Raw genomic sequence first — 17,252 nt, forward strand, 5'->3', positions numbered from 1 at the left:
GTTGATGGTCTTACTCGCCTAGGCAACACCTTCCAAGGGGGTCAAATATTTTTTTCAGCTCCAGACCTCCCTCATTTTATAATAGAGGGGAGGCTTTTTCTGGACCGAGTAGGTCTAGGGTTAGTTAGTGAATTTTTACTATGTATAGTTAAAGGGGAATATGATAGATTGGCCCATGTTTTTCTTTTCTTGTGTGCATGTGATGTAGGGATGAACACCCTCTTCCTCAAAGATAACTACTTTGAATCCACAGAGCTTTTCTGGACTCCTCACTAAGACTTCTCGAATCCATCAGAGAAAAAGCAAGAAATAGAAATAGTATTCATGAAAATTCGCAAATTGATTGATATATGAATAAACCAATTTACACCCCTTTTGAATAGGGATACTAAGCCATGGAAGAAGTTTCGGATTTAAAATACAACTAACACTCTTAGAATTCGTGACTTATTTTATATATATATATATTAAACTAGGATCGTGATTCCTACTAATGCGCATTGTTTTTGGCCAAAAATAGTAAGTGTCCTATTTGGCCAAACCATGATGTTCTCCTAACTATTCTAAGCACTTTTCATGTTGTGCGCAACCCCTAAAGCCCAACGGATGAAGAGTTACAATCAAACTAAAACATACTATAAATAATAAAAACGAAATTAAAAGAGGAATTTGGCCGTCAATTTGATGGTATTTTGCAAATTCGGTGTGTGCAACTTGGCAGACTAGGTTGGGAGGCTAAAGTACCTTGTCCTACCCCAAAATCATCTATGATACATCCGATAGATGATTTCGGTTTGTGAGATAAGTACGTTTTAAGTTCTAACGGTCCGGATCACTGATGTCATCGACCGGGCCTTTTTTGATCCATCTTGGCCATGAAACTGTCCGCGACCCGCTCTACATCAGCCTAGGGCCAGCCTTAAGTTGTCTATCCTGTTTTGATTCTTTTACTATTAATAATAATTATTATTATTTTTTTTTTTCCTTTTTCCTTGAGAAAAAGAGAATTTGTTGGGTTGCAACAAATATCATAAAATTTCATGAGTTTAACCACCAAATGAACCCATATAAACCACAATCCCATAATCAGATTGGTTGAACATTTCCAGATGCTTGATAGTTGACATTCTGTAATAAGAATAATTTCCATTTTAGTCATCCAATTAATTTCTCAGTTGATAAAGTGAGGCTTGTCTTTTTCTGTAGCGCCCACCTCGAAGATTAAATTTTATGCAATATTTCTTCAACCAAATTATAAATGATGTGCTCCATATTTCTTTCAAAAAAAAAAAAAAAGAAAAGAAAAAAGGAAAAGAAAAGGAGAAGTAAGCTATAAAATGAGAAATGATACCATATGAAACTCTTAAGAAAAAATCAGAAGAAAATGTTTGTAAATCCTTTTTAGGAGCCACTTACCCCACTTTGATTGGATTACTACCCAATTATGGTAGGTGATGACCTTATGTAACATTTCCACGGATAAAATAAGTGTCTTATTTATTTATTTATTCATGATATATTCAAATTAAGACCCGTAAGTTGGGTAGTTCAAACTGAATTACGTATACAATTTTATCTCAATGAATGCATCATGCTTTACATGTCCAGCATCATCACCACCATCATGGCCATCCGTCGTAATAACATTCATCACCATGCTCACCAGTACCTCCCAAAACAAACGAGGTTCATCGAATTCCACAGATCTTAACCACATGCATATGATAACCACAATTTCTACCTTTGGAAATGGTTGCAGGGTTATTTACTTGGGAACCCAGGAACAGATCCCAAATACGACGGAAGCTCAAGAGTACCGTTTCTACATGGCGTGGGGATCATATCTGACGAACTCTACGAGGTGATTGCATGCCCCATATGCACCAGGACATAATTGCACATTGCACTTACCTGTTTTGGAATCACATGTTCATCCCCACAAAGACACTTATCAGGTTTTTAGTTTGTATGATGTGGGCATTGTGCATGCAACTAGTTTGGGGTGAGGCCACCATGGTGCGTATATGGAATCCATGTACACCGAATCGAGCTGGCCTCAGCTGGACTCGGCTTGGCCACTAGCTGACCCTAGCTTGAACTTGGCTCAACTCGTTCCTCGAGCGTGACTGGCCAGCTCGGCTTGGTTCAGTCAGCAGCTCGGGCCAGTTCGAGCCGAATTCGAGTCAAGATTAAGCTGATTTGGCATGTGCAGCATTTTCACAAATATATGGACTGTACCTTCAAAATCTCGCTGTATGTAAAACAACAATATTGGTTTTACAAGTATTTCATCAAACACCTTCTAAGCAACATAAAAATCAAGAAAAAAAAAAGGATATTTGTTTCATATACATACATTCCTTGCCAACAGCCACACTTCATTGGATCATTCCATCAAAAACTTGGTGAGCAACATCAATATCAAAGTAACCGAGACACCGAACTAGTTCAATTTGAGTTCGATTTGAGTTGTGTTCAATCTGAGTCGAGTTGAGCTCAGGCAAGCTCGAACTTGGTTCGAAATTTTTTTCAAGTTAAAAAAATCAGCTCGACTCGGCTCAAACTCAACTTCGAACCAAGTTGAGTTGAACTTTTTTAAGTCGAGTCGAGCAAGCTAACCGAGCTAGCACGGTTGGTGTGCACCCCTACCCATGTGTCTAACATGATTGCGTTATAATGAAAATGGAATGCCCCAAAAATCATGCCTATTCAACCATTAAGCAGGCTACCACATGAATTTCAAGGGTTTTTTAGGTGGTGGTCCATTTTCTATTATGCGGTCCATATGTTAATTCGATCATTGTATTTTTGGGCCATCCTAATTTTATATTAGGGCACTGTTAGGTACATTAGAAGTCATACACACGTTATAGTAAGCCCCATTTACTGATTATGGATTCGTGCCTTTTGTTTCAGGCAACCAAGAAGAGTTGCAAAGGTGACTATACAAACCCAACCAATCCGCAGTGTGCAGAAGATCTTCAAGCAGTAAACGAGGTGGGCCACGGTTCAGACATCAAACTTCATGCGTACATCATAACCTCTCCCACACGACATGGCACACGTATTTGAGATCTGGGCCATCTATAGAGTGATCACAATAGTTAAGAATATTCCTTATTCTAAAATCAGTTGGCCCATTCCAGGTGGACCACTCGTGTGTCAAGAAACCTCTACAACACTTGTTGCCCGCTCAAGCTCTTTGGGGCCCACCATGCTGTATAAATAAAATCGACTCAGTCCATCAGGCCGTTCCTCAATGTGCGCGTTGGGAGCACAAATCATCCAGAACCACTACTCGGGTGGACCACACATGACCACAAGTTTGTGTGTTAGGCCACCATTGTGTATATCTTTCCTCAAATCCGTTCATCAGGTGTGATTCACAACGATGAAGGGAATATACAAAAAACAGCCCGATCCAAAACTCAGTGAGGCCATAATGATTGGACTTAGAGGATTTGGGTGCAATTTTACAGTGGACCATTTGAGTGGCCCATCTGGGTTTCTTTCTCTGTCTGATATTTTTATGTACGGTGAACATAAGCGTTTTCATCAGAAATCGGATTGCGAGCTGAGTTACTCAGTACGCTCTTACCGTACTGAGTAAACTCAGTTGGGCCCACCTTGAATGTACGTAGTCTATTCACACCATCCATCCGTTCTTACCGTACTGAGTAAACTCAGTTGGGCCCACCTTGAATGTATGTAGTCTATTCACGCCATCCATCCATTTTTCCATCTAATTTAAGGCGTTGAGCACAAAATTGAAGCATATTCAAAGATTAAGTGGATCATACCACAAGAGACAGTGGGGATAATGATTTCCACCATCGAAACCTTGCTAGGCCCCACAGTGATGTTTATTTGTCATCCAACCTGTTCCTAAGATCATACAGACATGGATAAACGGAAAGAACAAATATAAGCTTGATCCAAAACTTCTGTGTCCCCAAGAAATTTTCAACGGTAGAAGTTCAATTCCACTGTTTCCTGTGGTGTGGTCCATTTGAACATTGTATATGCTTCATTTTTGGGCTCAACCCATAAAATTATCTGGGAAAATGGATGGACGGACTGGATAAAATACATAAATCATGGTATACCTCAAAGAGTTTATTCAGTACGCCAAGCGCAATCCGCTTCCTTTCATCCAATGGATGGAATGAAAACAAGATAGACGATTCTGGTGCATTTCTAACCTGATGAGCGGCCTGACCTGATTTTTTAGAATGGGATATTATCACAACCTGTGAACGTCCTGGATTGTACACACGTGTTCCACGTGGGAACGTGTGGGTTGTTTATGGAAACAGCATTCCGCTTTGTATAGGCCTGTTTTCACCTTTTCACTTTTGCATGATTCTATTGAAAATGCAGTGCACGATTGGACTAAATACAGTCCACATATTGGAGCCCCTGTGTTTTTTTGCTTCCCCAAAGCCCAAAGTAATGGAGAAGCGGAGGAGTTCTTTGGAGGAAGATTCAAGGGTGTCCCACTACTTCCAAGCGCCCTTTCAATCTTCTGATTGCAGGGTAAGAACACTTGTACGCCTCCATCTAGTGAATATTTCTTTCAATGTTTATATATGATACTGTGATTTTTTGCAAGAAGTGCATGTGCATGTGTGTCCCCGGAAAAATAAAAATAAGGTAAGAACTAGTGGGGGTGGTCGACTAGTGGGGGTGGTCATGTATCGAAAACAATACATTCACACTTTACGAAAGTTGGAAGTTTAGAAGTTGGATACGATGTCCATTTCAATGATCCAAACCGTTGATATGATGGGACTCACCATGAAACTGGGGTACCAGTAGAACTTTCCGATTGGAATTATTTCAACCTTTTTATTACACAAAGGCTAGGGAGAGTATGATCATGTTAGAAAAAAAATGAGTTAAATGATCAAAAGGTTTGAATATTCCATTCTAAGAGCTTTTACTATCAAGTGTTGGTGCTGCAAAAGCATAATATGAGTTGAATCACACAAACGAAAGATAAACACAAACAAAGCAAATCAAAGAATACATGATTTTATGTGGAAAAACTTTTGTGGAAAAAAACCCACGTTACAAATTGATGAGCAATTCACTATGAAAACGAAAGTATAAGTGGTTAGATGAACTTGCATATGCGAAAATCCTAGTTTCCTTTCTTTAAAACCCTAGAAATGATTTTTGCTCTCCTTTTCCTACCCTAATCCCATATTACACTCATATATATAGTATTACATCTGGAATATGAAACAAATCGTGCAATTATGTAAAACTGCATGTACCACCATTTTAAGCATCGATCGATCGACATCAATTGAGCAACCTTTGATCGATCGAGCCCTCATGTTCGATCAATCAAACATGCTTGAAAGTGTCCAAAGAGTTAACAAAAAAATTTTAAATTATATTTATCAGTCGAACTTCCAAAGGTCGATCAATTGAAAATGTTTAAAATTGTCTACAGATCAACTTGTTTAATCTGGGGTTCTCTTAATTGATCGATCGAGCAACCTGTTTGATTGATCAAAATCCCGTATTTTTTTCACAGATTAAAGCCGTTCAAACAACAATCACCATGGCTTCATTCATTACGAACCACGGCACCAAGCTCCATCTCCAATTGTCTTCATCATATTAATAACATTGTTGCTGCTTCTCGTGCACACTTCGTCTTCATCAAACCTTTTTTACGCCTAGAAAAGTTAAACATAATCCTTCTCAAGAATAACACTGCTTTCCTCATGCACATATCGGATAAAATGATGATGAACATCAATATGCTTAGTATGAGAATGATATACTGAATTCTTTGCTAATTAATTGTGCTTTTTATAGCACAATTAACCGTCATGACTTCCTTTTGAAGCCTAAGCTCGTTCATCATTACTCTCAAGCAAACACCTTCTTTGAATGCCTCAATCACTACCATATATTTAGTTTCAGTTGTGGAAAGAGTAACTACAGACTGAAACTTCAAAATCTAACTGATCACTCAACCTATTAGTACAAACAAGTACCTAAAAGTTGACCTTCTATTGCCTATATTTCCTACATAATCAAAATCCATATCGCCTATAAGTTTTCCTTCTAAATTTTCAAATGTCAAGATGTAATCCAATATACCTCATAGACATTGAAGTAGTCATTTCATTACTTCCCAATGTTGCTTGCCAAGTTTTGAAATGTATCTACTAACAACATCGACTGCATGTAAAATATCCTATCTCATAGAGACCATGTCATACATCAAACTGTCAATCGTACTCAAGTAAGGTACACGAGACAGAAATTTCTTTTCTTCATTTGTAGTAGGACATTGCTCTGAAGAAAGCCAAAAGTGAGCAGCAAGGGATGTATTTACCGGTTTAGCCTTGTCCATCCCAAACTTGTCTAATACTTTATCAAGGTATTCTATCTGAGACAACTGTAAGCTACTTCTCTCCATATTCTTGTGTATATCAATGCCAAGAATCCTCTTTGCAACCCACAGATATTTCATCTCGAGTGTTCATGTTAAACTAGTCTTCAATATATTAATCTTAGACATGTTATGGCTGGCAATAAGCATGTCATCAACATATAATATCAATATAGTGAATTCTCTATCACTTAGTGCCTTGAAGTAAACATAATGATCATATTCACTTATGGTAAACCACTAACTCGCTATAAAAGAATAAAATCTTTTATACCACTGGCTAGGGGACTGTTTTAGGACATACAACGACCTCCTCAACATGCAAATCTTATTCTCTACTCCATGTATCTCAAACCCCTTTAGTTGCTTCATGTAAATTTTCTCTTTTAATTCCCCATGTCAGAAAATTATTTTTACATTAATTTATTCTAGTTCCAAATTGTATTGGGTAATTAACACCAAATATAAATCTAATAGATACATGCTTAACTACAGGTGTGAAACTCTCACTAAAGTCAATACCCTCCTATGCATAACCCTTCGTTATCAGTCTAGCCTTATATCTATCCTATTTCTTTCAATAAATCTACTTACATACGATCACTTTACACCCACCAAGAAGCTCCATCAGCTCCAACGTATCATTCTTGTATAAAGAATTAATCTTGTCCTACATTGTCACCATCCACTTCTCAGCATCTCTCTCATCCAATACTTCGTGGAAAGTAGATAGATCCTCATCATCCATAATGAGAGTAAATACAACATTTAAGTCAAATTTGTATATAGTCAGTACTGTGAAATCTCTTGGTGGATTTCACCTCACAAGCGGCTGCTCCAGCTGCTCTTTTACCTCTTCTTGCGATTCAACTTCTACCAGTGTCTCACCCTTGTTGATTTCAATATCAATTACTGCCAACTTTTCATTTTTCTTATGTTCATCCTTATAGAATAAATAATCCTTATCAAACCTGATGTCACGGCTAATTGTATCTTCCGTGTGATCAAGTCATACAATATGTATCCTTTCACACCATTAACATAGCCCACAAAGGTACAATTTTCTGTCCTTTGGTCTATCTTATGTCTCTAAACTAATAGTACATGAGAGTAAGTATCACAATTAGCCCCAAGTAATTAATTTACATCAAGATCACTCTACACTTCTTCTGAAATTTCAGAATCTATGAGCATAGATGGGGACCGATTTACTAAATAACAAACCATATTGATGACCTCAATCCATACCTCCTTACCTAATGTAGCATTGCTCAAAATGCTTCGGGCTCTCTCTAAAAGAGTCTGATTCATTCGTTCTATCAAACCATTCTGCTTTGAAGTATGTCGTATTGTATTGTACTTCATGATCCCTTCATCTTTACAAAATTGATTAAATTTCTTTGAAGGGAATTATCTACCATTATCTATTCTCGTCACTTTCAACTTTTGTTGTGACTATTTTTTTACCATCGCATTCAACATATTGAAAGTGGCAAAAATATCGAATTTATTTTTTAGAAAATAAATTCATACTTTTTTAGAGAAATCATAAATAAATGTGATAAAGAATGACTATCCTCCCTCAGAAACCACGGGCGATGACCCACATACATCTGAATGCACATAATCAAGCACACCCTTACATCTTTTTCAAACTTAAAAGACTCTCGTGATTGTTTACGATATTTACAATGCTCACATACATTAAAATCAACACTTTTAAATACATGAATCAAACAACAATCATAAAGTACCTTCATACTTCGCTCGCTCATGTGGATAAGGCGCATATGCCATAAATGTGCAGATGTGGATTCCTCTATTGACGTCATAACTCTACTCAATATGATATTCCCAATTAGCTTATAAAGGTTAACGTTCCGCTATGCTTTCATAATAATGAGTGCCCCCTTTGAAACCTTTAAAACATTATCAAATCTAATGAACTTGTGCCTAAGTGCCTTGAGAACAACCTAAGATATTATATTCTTCCTTAGATTGAGGACGTGTCTAACATCCGTCAGGATATGCTCTATCCCATTAAATATCTTTGTTCACACCAATCTGATATCAACAACCTTACAGGTAAAGTCATTTCCCACAAACACCTAGCCACCATTGTACTATCTGTAACTGGTGAACCAACTCTAATAAGAGATAACGTGGTATGAAGCCCTCGAATAAAAAAAATTCACTCATTGTTAAGATACCCAGATCTGGATGCGATCAAAATGTCACAACTACACACCTCCTCACTGGATTCTATGATATTAGCCTCCCTTAGTGAATCATCTAACTTCTATGTTTTCTAAGCTTTGGGATTCTGACAATCCTTCTTCATATCCCAACCTCCCACAATTCAAGCACTTCATCTTCCCTTTACCCTCATACTTGGACTTAGATCTTGAATTTTCTCTCTCACTCAAAACCTCTTCCCCTAACAACCAACATATTCATAGAGGAACTCCCAATGTTATCCTTTTTTCTCAACTACTTTGAATGAATGGCTAAGATAACAATTTTGAAATCAATGGTCCCCCTAACTTGGCACAGTGTCTAAGAGACTCTTGTGTGACTTTAAAGGAGAATTCAATAGGATTAATGCTTACTCTTCTTCATCGATCATCATTTCCACACTTGTTAACTTGAAAAGTAATTGATTAAATAGGCTATGGGTTCATTAACACCTGACCCTTCAACCATCTTTAGATTATAGAATTACCTTTTCAAATTTAGACGATATGAGAAAAATTTTATCATGTACAAGCTTTCTAACTTAGTCCAAAGCCCTATGGTGGTCTTCTAATTAAGAATATTATAAAATATGTCATCTGCCATATATATTTTGATCGAGCTAATTTTTCTTTGATCAAGTTATTCCCATTCTTCATCGCTGATAATTGCTTCGTTATACCAAGGAGTGCCTGTTACAATCCTTACCAAACTAAAACGACTCTAATTTTCACCTTCCACCATTCGAAGTTATTTTTCCCAGTAACATTCTCTATCTCATACTTCACGTAAATCCCTTCATCGTCATGTCTTAGATTCACACTTGAATCCCAACGTATAACTCTGATACCACCTGTTGGGTGCTAGTGAAGCAAACCCCAAGTTAAATAACACAAATAAAAGATAAACGCAAATAAAGCAAACTAGAGAATGCACAATTTTTTGTGAAAATATACTTTTTAGCCCTGTGTTCTAGCTTATCTCTCTCAATGGACGGTACATGAGAGTAAGCTTCACAACCAAATATGCATAGATATGAGTAGTCGATTTTCTGACCACTCCATACTTCCTCTAGAATTTTACATTTAATTGCCGTTGAAGGAGACCAGTTCACCAAATAACAAGCCTTATTAAAGACCTCAGTCCATAAGTCCTTGCCCAACGTAGCATTACTTAACATGCATTTGGCCCTCTCCAGGAGAGTCCGATTCATTCACTCAGTCTCACCATTTTGCTCGGGCGTGTGGCGCACTGTGTTGTGCCTGATGATCCCTTCATCCTTACAATAATCATTAAACTCAATGGAAGTAAATTCTCCACCATTGTCAGCCTTAAAACTTTTATTTTTCGCCTTGATTATTTTTTCACAATTGTCTTCCATTGCTTGAATATGGTGAAAACTTCAGATTTATGTTTCATGAAGTAAACCCAAACTTTCTTGGAGTAGTCATCAATGAATGAAACAAACCATAATGGCCCTCCAATGGAAACTTCTGGAGATGGCCCCCATACGTTAGAGTACATATAATCAAGCATTCCCTTACAAACATGTTTTTCAGATTTAAAAGACAGTTTAGATTGTTTACTATATATACAATGCTTGCATATATCTAAATTAAAATTTTTAAAAGTTGGAATCAAACATCGATCAGAAAGTACCTTCATGCCTCGCTCGCTCATATGGCCCAAACGGGCATGCCACATACCTAGAGACGTGGAGTCTGCAATAGCTGTTGCCACTCCACCTGCTGAAGTGCTCCTAATCAACTTATAAAGGTTTTTGTACCTCTGTGCTCTCAAAACCACGAGTGCCCCTTTTGAAACTTTAAGGACTTCATCAATACCAGTGAACTTGCACCTTATAGCCTCAAGTGCACTAAGAGAAATCAGACTTTTCTTCATATCAGGAACGTGCCTAACGTCAGTCAATGTATGCTCCATCTCATTAAGCATCTTGATGCTCACCGTGCTAATATCCACAACATTACAGACATTGCCATTGCCCATAAAAACATGTCCACCATCGCATTCCTTATAACTGGCGAACCAACTCTGATGAGGAGTCATGTGATATGATGCTCCTGTGTCTAGGATCCACTCATCTACATGATTGTCGTGAACATGTCCGATCATAGACATGGACAGAACTTCACCACCACTTGTCTCTTCATCAGATGTGACAACATTGACCTCTTTGGAAGAATTCACTAAATTATCTTTCTTCGCCTTAGGATTTCTACAATCATTCTTCATGTGTCCAGACAACCCACAATTCTAACACTTTAATTTTCCTTTGTCCTTGCCCTTGGATTTGGATCTAAGCCTTGAGGATCGTGTACCTCAGTCAGAATCTCTACCCTTCGTAATCGGTGCATCGGAAGATGCCCCTATGTCGCCGTTTAACTTACTCATAGCCTTCCCCTGAAGGGCTAGGATAATAGTGTCAACACTTAGGGTTTTATTTGCAGTGCACATTGTGTCCCTGAAAGACTCATATGATGCAGGAAGAGAATTCAACAATATACATGCCTGTTCCTCATCTTTGACTACTTCCTCCAAATCCAGCAATTCGCGCATCAATTTATTAAAGTTGCTGATATGGGCTTCTAGATCTCCACCCTCTGTCATTTTGAAGATATAACACTGTAGCTTTAAGTAGCTTCAAGTATAGGCGATTTTCAGAGGACTTCTTTATATAGATGTTCTCTAACTTTGCCCATAAATTAGCCGCAATTTTCTCCCTCAAAATATTATAGAGAACCTCATCCGTGAGACATAAACAGATAGAGGCTAAAGCATTACTATCAAGGTTTTTCCATTCATCATCTTTCATGGTAGATTTTCGCTCCTTAAGAGCCTTAATCTCGCCTTGCTTGGTTAACAGGATAATCATATTAACCTTCCATAACTCAAATTATTTTTTCTTGAGTACTTCTCAATATCAAACTTGTCGTTTTCCATTATTACTAGTCCTGCAGATTCAGATCTGTGCCCCAACGATTGCATTGAAACCACTTGTTAGAGATTTATACTGTGGAATCACATGGATCTAAATCTATGATAGCAATTCAATAGTATCAAGTAATCACAGAAGAACACAAAGATTTAGCATGGAAAATCCTTGTGGGAAAAAACCACGGCACAAAGTGACAGAAATCCACTATGAAAAGAAAATTACAAGAGAGGACTTACCCGATTCGAACGACTTCGAATCTCACCCTTACTACACCCTTTAATAACCTTAGAACCCTTTATGAACCCTTAGAAAACTTTTAGAAAACTTTAGAATACCTTAGAATAGCCCTAGGGACCCCTATTTATAGTTTAGGAAACTCCACTTATGCACCTAGTCCGGAAAAGTCCAAAAACCGCTTCAAATTTATGCAGTCCGCGCAGGATCTGCGTAACCTCAACTGGTCGAGTTGAGGTCTCGACTAGTCGAGGGACCCCCTCGATCGGTCGAGTCATCCCTCGACTGGTCGAGCAACTTGGACACTAAAAATAACAGCACGCTGGACTTTGAGTCGAGTAGTGCTTGACTAGTCGAGCGGCTCAAGCCCCAGAAAGTTGAAGACTTAACGTCTGACAACATCATAATTATATAAACAAACATTCTAGACATGTTCTTATGAGTGTAACTGCATCATTATCATATGCACCTTATCCCAACTAGCTGGGGTTGGCTACATGAAACCTTTTTCACCATTCCACTCTTTTAAGGGTCATAACTTCAGTTATATTAAAATCATCAAGTGTTCTCTCACTACCCATACCCATGTTTTATTATAAACAAGATGAGGAAAAGAATAACTACATGCCATGTGTAAATGACACATATATTGACATGCACATGTGTGTACATTGGTACATTAATGCACTTCTAGATTTAAGAAGAAGTTATAACTGTATTATATTCTATGCAGTCATATGGTTATTTGCTCTCCTACTACTGGGCTAACAATGAACGTGTTCAAAAGGCTATCCACATCCGAAAGGTATGTCATGAAAATAGTAATTTCTATTGAGATATTTATTATATATAATGTTACTCAACGGTAAGATTTTTCATGGAATTAGTTCTTTAAATGTGTTAAACTTTTGCATCATTTGAAAATGTGAGAATGGTTGCTTTTAAAAAAAGAACATATTTGTTTAGTATATGGTGACTCTAGTTGCATGTTTGATAATGTACTGTTGATATTTCCTACTCTCTAAGGAATGGTAGAATATTGTTGATTTTAGCTACAAAAAATGAGACCTAAATTCTCAATGACAATGTGTTTCAAGAAGTAGGTACAACACCCGAGCTCTTTTGAGCTGACAATTTTGTATGTTTAACATCCACTCTATCCATTACATGCAAGCTCTCATGTTTATGTTTAGTCCAAAAATATGATGATTTTAAAACTCAAGTGGGCCACAATATGGGTGAACAAATTCAAATTATGCCTAAAACCTCTAAGTTCATGTGGTATGCCTGAGTCTTCTTTTTAAATAAATCTCTTTATTTCGGTGAATACTCACACTTGATGAATGGGTTGGGTGGAATATCACACCATTGTAAGCCCATACAAAACTATGGTTGAACCAATTCCAATTGTTACCTATGTTGTGGCTCACTTGAGTTATAAATCTAGTAGTTATCTTCATCATGGCGAGTTTACTTGATGCATGTAGTGAATGCCAAATACATTCTAAACAAGGTTAGCCCCATGGATTAGCTATTATACTCACTGAATATCTGACATTATAAAAGATTTCAATCCTTAAATACCTTTAACATAGGTACAATTCAAACTTAGCTCCCACTTTTTACCACCACTTCTCTTACATGTCTTGTAAACCACTTCCCCTCTTTCCACATGGCATATCCATTAGTTGTTATATACAACATGAGCAGTTAGGACAAATTTATTTTTTTTACAGGCACTTAGTTTTTGAGCGGCTTAAACTTCGCATTATCAAAGGACATGGTGAAGGTTAAAATTAAAAATATAACATTTTTGTACTTTACCCAGAACTAGTAGTATGTTTTAACCTAATCTTTATAATAAAAAAAACCTTGATACTCTAATAGAGTAAGACACTTGATACTAAAGCACTTAGAATGTAGAGGTGGCACAAAAAATATGGAACCTAGTTACAAAAATTATCACTCTAATTTAGATGACTAGTAAATTGAAAATTATGCCTATTTTCTTTCATAAATGGATGATCATTTAATATTTAATAGACAATCTAAAATGATCAATGCTCTATATTCAACATGCAAATGTTAATAATTTAAACGTAATGATAGTTAAATAAATATGGGTCGATTTGAAGTAAGTTACATGACTTGGATAGTTGATTGATTTAATATTTTTCATGAAGCAAAATTATTGAGGATCAATAAGCACACTATGTATTAAATCACTTCCGACAAAGAAAATATATTTTACTTGAAACAGTTGTTTCATGAGTAGATTTAAAGTTAATATAGTTTAATGATAAATATTCAAAATGTTTGGAATCAATAAAATAATAAAACAACCAATTAGAATGGAAATGCTCTCTCTTTGGTGAGTTCGTTCCTCGGGGCCTTACGAGCATTCGTAAGGCCCCTCTACCTCTTGCAATGAGACCAATGATTAATTTTGGGAGCTTTTCATTGTGCTTCTTGTGTCCTTTTTTGTATAATTTTTATATTTTTTTTTTTTAGGGGTATATGATAGGTAGGTCTTCTCTTTTTTTCTAAAGGCTGTCCCGAAGGTGTTCTCACTTTATTATTTAGCTTTGCCTTTATTTAATAAAATTCCTTTCTTAAAAAAGAAAGTGACTTAGTCGACACATCAAGCCAAGTTGACTCAAAATCTCATCAAGTAAAGTTGACTCAGTGAACTATCGAGTCGACCCACTAGTTTTATAATTATGATTGGTACATATAATGCATTTAAATGCTATGCATTTTTTGTAATGATGCGAGCATTCTTGCGAAATTGCCTCTAAATTTTAGTTAGTTTATTGCGATGAGTTCACAACACAATATAATATATTTTAATATTTTGAACACTTACATTACAATAATTTCTTATATGATGTGATGCATTTCAATATTTTAAATATGGGTAATTATGATATGGTTAGTTCCTTACATGGGAGGATATATTCTAATATTTTGAAAAATGATAATTAACATGCTATACACTCCAAATTAGATATGATACACTGCAAGATTTAGAACAATGATAATTATAATATTAATGTTTACAATAATCTATCAGGCATCAGTGAAGCAATGGCAAAGGTGCAACTATGGCATAAATTACGAGAAAGATGTTCATAGTAGCTTAAAATACCATCTCAATCTAACAACAAAAGGTTACCGTGCTTTAATATATAGGTAAACTTCAATTCCATCTTATCTAGCCAAGTTCTTCTATGTACTAACATATCTATTGATACTAGTTTTTTCCTCATATAGTGGTGACCATGACATGTCTGTTCCACACATCGGCACCCAAGCATGGATTAGATCTTTAAATTTCTCCATTGTCGATGATTGGCGATCATGGTCTGTTGATGGCCAAATTGCGGGGTAAGCTTACATTTTAATTGGAACTACATTCATAGATCAATATTGAATTTGATATGTGATTACAATATCTTTGTTTGTGTGCTGAATTCCTAGATATACAAGGACATATTCGAACAACTTGACATTTGCGACCGTGAAGGCAAGAAATTCTTTAATCTCAAATCTTTGAGCTGTCACACATACAGAATAATAGATTTTCTATGCTTCCATTGACATCCAATGGGACTGTGCATGGAAACTTAATCACCGGGTGGACTCCATGTACAAAATGCAATGGACCATTTAACCATGGTCGGCATTCTACTTGTATAAGGCCTTTCTATATTTACTTAATCTTTGGGCGAGGTCATTTGCATGGGCAGGCACAGTTGACGTGGGTCTAAAATGTTCCAAACACGCTCTAGGTTGGTAAATATGAAAACATGGATGAACTCTAATATTGTATTATCCATTTTATGTTTACAGGGAGGTGGCCACACAGCTCCAGAGTACAAGCCTAAGGAATGCCTTGCTATGGTCCAGCGATGGATTTCCCATAATCGTTTATAATTATCATGCATAATGGAGCTCTAGAGTCTTCCAAGCTTCCAACCTTAGACCATTGGTTTCTATATACTATCTAGTCAAGAGAAGCTCATATTTGAGTCTTCTTACAAGATTAAAATGTACTGTTTAACATCCATGCAAATCACTATCCCTAGTTGTAAAGTCTTTTATAGACATCCACATATTTTAGAAAGCAAAATAGGAAGAAAGAGATGATAAATAAAAAACTTCTTTAACTATAAATATATAATCTCTTGAGTCACCTTCTCTTTTTCTTGGTCATGTTGCTACATTATTAGTTGGTTTTTCTACTACATTATTAGTTGTTATGATAAAGGAATTATAATTGTATTATGTAATTTGTGTGTGAATGTTATCCATAAGAGTAGCACACTCACCTTCTTGGCCTTCATGTTTTTCGACGAAATTTTGAAGGTGACAAAAGAATGCATTGGGCGAGATAGGCAATGATCTGTCAGCCAACCATAGATTGGTGGCTATGAATTAGAAGGTTGGAGGATGTTAAGAACATATTCCAAATTAAGATGGGGTAGAGACTGATTGCAGGAAATTCTCTATGGTCGAGATTGTTCTCAGGAAAATACCTAAGCAAATTTATTCAATCCAATGGGAATTAAGATCATGATAATATCATTTAGTCATTGGAAGGACTTAGGGAAAAGACACGCTTTTGTGATTCACAACTCGCTATGGCTGGTGGGCAAGGGTATGATCAATTTTTAGAGCTAGAATTGGACGGGAGGGGGCCGTTGACTGGAGCAGCTACACGACCCATTCTTGATCATTTGTAGAATATAATTGTTAGAGATTGCTGGTCCCAGATAGGAGAATGGGATTTCTCTGCAGTTGAACACTATCTTTTAGTAAAAATCATGTTATCCATAAAGAAGAAGAACATTTTGGTAATGATAGAGAAGTTCAAATAATCTGGAAGATGTCCTTATCAGGTAAATTCAATCTGAAATCAGTTTGGAATACCATCCGTTGGCATCATCCGAAGTTTCGCTGGCCTGAGTAGGCTCTGAATGGATTCATTCCTCCTAAAACCGCAATATTTGTATGGAAATTAATAAATAAGGCAGTTTCGGTAGATGCTAAAGTGTAAAGAGTGGAAATTTAGATGGTGTCTAAATGAAATTGTTGTCTTAATATTGAAGTGGCATATTAGTGCGTAGATGTGTGAACCTTGTTTTTCAATTACATAAGTCCATGTGTTGCATAATTGACTGAGCCTTTAGAAGCTAAAGACTAAAGACACAAGCGGACATAAGCATCAATGAGTAAAGAACATGTATATGAGGTCGCTTGGTGACCCCAACCCTTAACCCAAATTAACAACCTTTGAACCTCTAGATGATCCTTCACTTTTTAGGTAAACCTTGTTAATGATCCCTTAGGCATAGGAGTCTTAATTGATTATCTTAAAAATAGGTTTAGAGGTCGAAGTGGGCAAAATCATGT

The 17,252-nt window shown here is 36.6% G+C and overlaps 1 protein-coding gene across 1 annotated transcript in view; it reads left to right on the forward strand.

The window, feature by feature from the left end:
- LOC131218874 (serine carboxypeptidase-like 1) overlaps positions 1-16,018 on the forward strand; it is a 33,260-nt gene extending 17,242 nt beyond the window's left edge. The window contains exons 7-14 of the mRNA XM_058213741.1: positions 1,760-1,861; positions 2,917-2,997; positions 4,381-4,536; positions 12,571-12,642; positions 14,911-15,029; positions 15,111-15,224; positions 15,318-15,363; positions 15,690-16,018. Of these exons, the coding sequence (XP_058069724.1) occupies positions 1,760-1,861; positions 2,917-2,997; positions 4,381-4,536; positions 12,571-12,642; positions 14,911-15,029; positions 15,111-15,224; positions 15,318-15,363; positions 15,690-15,773 (774 nt within the window). The 3' untranslated portion in view covers positions 15,774-16,018. The remainder of the gene's footprint in view (positions 1-1,759; positions 1,862-2,916; positions 2,998-4,380; positions 4,537-12,570; positions 12,643-14,910; positions 15,030-15,110; positions 15,225-15,317; positions 15,364-15,689) is intronic.
- The last annotated feature ends 1,234 nt before the right edge of the window (positions 16,019-17,252 follow it).

Source organism: Magnolia sinica, chromosome 11, assembly GCF_029962835.1.
Source record: "Magnolia sinica isolate HGM2019 chromosome 11, MsV1, whole genome shotgun sequence".
Classification (NCBI taxonomy): Eukaryota; Viridiplantae; Streptophyta; class Magnoliopsida; order Magnoliales; family Magnoliaceae; genus Magnolia; species Magnolia sinica.